Source organism: Vollenhovia emeryi, unplaced genomic scaffold (assembly GCF_000949405.1).
Source record: "Vollenhovia emeryi isolate VEMERY1.0 unplaced genomic scaffold, V.emery_V1.0 DF941684.1, whole genome shotgun sequence".
Taxonomy (NCBI): domain Eukaryota; kingdom Metazoa; phylum Arthropoda; class Insecta; order Hymenoptera; family Formicidae; genus Vollenhovia; species Vollenhovia emeryi.
The window spans coordinates 1-4805 of NW_011964682.1; the positions used below are offsets into that span (position 1 = coordinate 1).

The window sequence follows — 4805 nt, forward strand, 5'->3', positions numbered from 1 at the left end:
AGAGAGAGAGAGAGAGAGTGGTGTGGCGGGTGAGAGAGGCTAAAGGTAGACGGGGGAGTGTGTGCCTGTGCGCGAACGTGTGCACGTTTGCGCGTGCGTGTGTGTGGGTGTGTGTTTTCAGAATAAAAACGACTAATGACTTCAAATAAAAATATTACAATGGGTTAAGGCCATGAGGGTCAATGTAAATAAATTAAAATAAATTCGCTAAAACAATGTATATTTAATCGCATCGCATGAAAGAATAAAAACGGCGATATCTTTAATAACATGTTTATAACCAGAATAAATCAGACCATTATTTCCTCTCATTCTCACATTTATACCTAATTTTTTTTAGTTAACATATCGCAACGTTTTTTCTTACCGTTTTATTCGGCCGTTTTACGATTCTAAGATGTCTAAACATCAGCGTTCATCTCTGCTGCCACTTTATATTTTTAATTTTAATTGTATAGCTTACCCTATTGTAATTTTGTTAATTAGACTGATTAACATGTATTAAAATGTATAACTATAATACGTTTTATATGTCTTTCTTTCTTTAATTATTTTAACTTATAACATTTATTACTTCATACTAAATATACTGGATTTTTTTATCTTTTACGCCGAAGATGTTTAAAGGAACTGTTCTAAACGTTTGTCTATTGTCTATTCCTATTTTCAGTATCTTATTTTAAAGATTTCTATTGTTTTATGCGATGTCAAATTTGCGATGTCAATTATTTATAGCAAACACATTTTAATGTATTTACTTTGACTCTCTTGGCCTTGACTTCCTGTAATTTTTCGAGATATTTAAGATTCTTATTTTACCTGGCGATTTTAAACAAAGCGCAAATGTGCGAAATGTATATTAGATGCACTGCTACAATAGTTACTATTGTACTGCAACCAACATAAAAAGTTAAGAACATATGCGTCAAAATAGCGAAAAAGTATGTTTCTTCGTCGACAAAGTATTCCAGAGTAATTATCAGTTGTAGCGGACGTGATTCATTCATTGGTATAAACACATCAAGTACACGGGGAAAACAACTTATTATAACTAATCCCAACGAAGTGCTCGTACTCGTAACTGAAGCAAATAAATCATGATAAAGTCAACATGTAGTGGACGTAGTATGAAAAGAGTAATATATTTTATATTTTACTAAAAAAGTATAAGAAATACAGAGAAAAAATACAACAGATATTAGATTAATACTATTGACATTAATCTAAACATGTTATTATTGTAAAAAATTTTACATAACTTTTTAAAACATTCGAATATAAATGATATGAATATAATGTGTAATGCTTATAAACTAAATTAACATTCACAAAAAATAATATACTAGGAAAAGGACTTGATTGATACGATTGACATTTGATTTTGTTTCTTACGAAAAATACAGATTATATAGAAGTTTGTTCCGTTTGCATATTTTCGTAAAACTTCCAATTCTGCCTGAGCTTTTAACATATTCCAATCGTATTGAATTCTATCGAAGATATATTTGATCTATGATCACAAATAAATTATTTTATTCTGTAAGTTTTTAGGGGAATTATGTGTCCTATGGGATACTTTTTTATATTTTCACGTAATTGTAATATTTTTTAATAATATTTAATTCAATATTTTTTAATTTATTAAATAATTATTGTATGTCATACGATGTTAAGTAAAATTGGAAATAGAAAAACTAAAATCGATAAAAAATATTATTTTAACAAAAAATTTGAATATGAACAGAATTTCAAATACTATAAAACCAAGTGAACACTTACGTTATCGTTGAGTAGCAGACATGTGTTATACGTCAGAATAGATACACAAGTCATAATAATATATGACAACATTTTAATAATACACACGATGCTGTACTGTTTTATAAATAATGGAATGCACTGAAAGCAGTAACCTTATTGAAAGATTATAGCAAAAATGTAAACAAACATTAATTTAAATAAAACTGTATTTATTTAATATTATAGGGACTTGTCAATTGTTATATCACAACGACTTGGCATAAACAGTTATTTAAATAAGTAAAATACATATGGAATAAGAAATTGAATACCTGACATATTAGGAAGGATATGAATAACGTTTGATAAAACATTATTTGTACTTTCTTGAAAGTTGAAATGTCATCAGGCCACAGACCGAGACTCGACAGAAGAATTCTACTCAGCTTATAATACCGTTCTCCACCCAAGTCCATCTTCCACGAAAGCTGAAATGCGTATGTCAGGCCTAACGCTGCAAACCTGTGTTTCCCCCTCCATGTATCGAATTTAGGTAGACGATAAATTTTTCTTTCTTAGACTCATAAGATAATTGTAAAGGTTCAATTTACCGTAGGATAAATAGCAGATGTAAAAAATGCATAAAGCACCGGCACGGGGGAAATAGGTGTGTGTAGCAAATAAAGACTAAATTTCCTCGATTTTCTCCCCCCTCGACTATAAAACGAATAAGTCAATAGAAATGGTATTACCAAAATTAGCAAAGTACATCGTATACTTTTTCTTTAAAAATAGATGTCTTTTTATGTCAAACACTATAAGTTTTACGGGTAACTATCACCATTTTATATTATTATACCTAACCATCACTTTATTATGATACGCGCATCGACTTTCTTCTACGTAAAATAGCAACACTTTTCATATTTTGTGTCTATTAATGAATTTAAAATTTGAATTAAAAAATTTGCATATAACAGTGCAGTAATGCAACCAATGTTTTGCAGAAGTGTGGAAAATTCAGATTATAACATGTGTCATTGTTCATGTATAAGGAGAAGGTACGTATTGATTACCTCTCCATTTCTTATTACCCTTTCAATGTGTGTTCAACAATGCACCGTTCCATTACTTCTCCAATCGGTAGATGTTGCTCTTTATTATTCCTGTTATCGCGATGATTGTTGTGTAACGATTCATCTAATTAGGAGAACTTCATCCTTCAGCTGAAAGAAATATCGATGCGCGTGGGGAATAGTGTCAAAGGCGCTTACAGAGTACAGCGGAAGTTTATGAAATTGTGCGTGACGCACGTACATGTGTAGCGTACTCACGTGCGTACATATAACTGTCGCTTATGGCTGCGTAATTCAGGTGTAAATTCGCACCCGAACGCCGCGCAGTGACACAGCGTGTCCCTATACTGAAAGAAGTATATACAAGTCTCTTGTAAGAGATGATTGGCTCCATAAGGTGGCGTATCTAGATCACGTTGAGGTTACCAATTTGAAAGCTCTCTGGTTCCGCAAGTTCGCTCGAAAAGAAGTCGACGAAACTTTTGAAACGACTTATATTTGTCGGTTTACAGTTTTTTGGATTAATTTTTCATGCCCGAATGCGCTTTGCAAAAATGTTAGTCAAGCTTGCGCTCTCTATAGGAGATGTGAGGTTTGGTTAGAGTGACCCAGATTGGGCCCTATTTCTCAGGAAGTAGTTTTTCCTCTTCCGAAATATCCTCTTCTCACGCGGACGCCTTGTTGAGTTTCCCTCGAGGTTGGCTAGTGAGTCTTTATTTGCACTCAGGCTATTGAAATGTTGAATCATGTGGGCGACATTAAATTGTAAGCATTACATATTTAGCGCTTCATCATATTATGTTATATTGAAAAAAATATTGAAAATAGATCATATTAAATATCTGCTCCGAAAAAGAGAAATTACATTGGGAAGATATGATTAGTTGATATTATTGTTAATAATGGAAAAGGAAGATAAAATGTAATCCAAAAACATGTCTTAATCTATGGCATAATAACAATAATTTTAAAAAATGTATTACATTATTATTTGGTTTGATTTAATTTATTACTGAATATGTAGAAAAGTACATGTAAAATGTACTGTACATATCCTAGACCTATAACTCGAATACCTAAAACGTAATTATTACTTCTTTTCGCTTTCGGTGTGTGTTCCCATGGATTGAAGAACCATAACATAGGATATGGACGTACTTAGAAGCTATAAATACTATGACTAATAAATATTTACAATCTCTTTCTGTCATTGAATTCATCAAAATTATATTACCGGCAATATTCCTTACCGTAGCAAAACCTTCTAACGACGCGTCAAATAAAACTCCAACTGTTAAAACACTGTGTTTGTTACTTCTTTGTATTATGAGTGGTATTAACTTTTGCATACATAATGGCGCAGCGTACCAATGTGCATTATATCTATTACATACACAAATACACATATACAGCAATTAATACAAATTAATATATTTGATTAAATGATATTATTAAATAATCAAATGTGTTTACTTACGTCGCTTGAGATATGGCAGTGCTGCTATCTATAATGTTCTGACCAACATAATTTCCCAGGAAAACGCAATATAATTCTATAAATATCACTGCACTGCTTAGAAATATTTCCAATTTTTCCCAGGATGTTAATGCATTAATTGCCTTGAATCGAATATTATTTATTAATTTTATAACTTCTGTAATTTTATATTTGTATATCATCATAATAAATAATTTTTTCCAATAAATGATATAATATTCTGTTCGTTTGCATTTACACTTACATTGCAGAAACTAAGACTCATCAAAGCCACAGAACATACTAATAACATGATATAGAACATCGAAAAACTGTTCGTTAGAATATTGGCTGAACTTTAACAACGAAATATGTATTAATTTTCATTCGTAAAAATAATATTTTGGCCTTGCGCTCAGCCTTTTTTGCAAGGATTTTTAGACATATTTAATTTAAAAAATGGCAGTTTATTAAATTCTGCTATTTTTAGCGTTGACGATTAGATGTTATAT

The 4805-nt window shown here is 31.1% G+C and overlaps 2 protein-coding genes across 2 annotated transcripts; both read right to left on the reverse strand.

The window, feature by feature from the left end:
• Window positions 1-586: 586 nt before the first annotated feature.
• LOC105570856 lies at window positions 587-2426 on the reverse strand. The gene is made up of 4 exons (XM_012028306.1): window positions 2073-2426; window positions 1780-1899; window positions 1393-1510; window positions 587-1081 (listed from the first exon to the last, which is right to left on the reverse strand). The coding sequence occupies exons 1-4, from the start codon at window positions 2214-2216 to the stop codon at window positions 816-818; spliced, it is 648 nt and encodes a 215-aa protein (XP_011883696.1). The 5' UTR covers window positions 2217-2426; the 3' UTR covers window positions 587-815.
• A 1400-nt stretch (window positions 2427-3826) lies between these two features.
• On the reverse strand, window positions 3827-4650 carry LOC105570857 (odorant receptor 85b-like). The gene is made up of 4 exons (XM_012028307.1): window positions 4559-4650; window positions 4294-4436; window positions 4067-4199; window positions 3827-3981 (listed from the first exon to the last, which is right to left on the reverse strand). The coding sequence occupies exons 1-4, from the start codon at window positions 4616-4618 to the stop codon at window positions 3907-3909; spliced, it is 411 nt and encodes a 136-aa protein (XP_011883697.1). The 5' UTR covers window positions 4619-4650; the 3' UTR covers window positions 3827-3906.
• Window positions 4651-4805: the final 155 nt, after the last annotated feature.

Bases quoted from the DNA above. Each gene is read 5' to 3' on its own strand.
- LOC105570857 (XM_012028307.1), bottom strand. From the start codon at position 4,618: ATGTTCTATATCATGTTATTAGTATGTTCTGTGGCTTTGATGAGTCTT. The intron at 4,437-4,558 runs GTAAGTGTAAAT...ATTCGATTCAAG, and splicing joins TGAGTCTTAGTTTCTGCAAT to GCAATTAATGCATTAACATC. The intron at 4,200-4,293 runs GTAAGTAAACAC...TGTATGTAATAG, and splicing joins ACTGCCATATCTCAAGCGAC to ATATAATGCACATTGGTACG.
- LOC105570856 (XM_012028306.1), bottom strand. From the start codon at position 2,216: ATGGACTTGGGTGGAGAACGGTATTATAAGCTGAGTAGAATTCTTCTG. The intron at 1,900-2,072 runs GTATTCAATTTC...TACTGCTTTCAG, and splicing joins TATCCTTCCTAATATGTCAG to TGCATTCCATTATTTATAAA. The intron at 1,082-1,392 runs GTAAGAAACAAA...TATTTGCTTCAG, and splicing joins CTATATAATCTGTATTTTTC to TTACGAGTACGAGCACTTCG.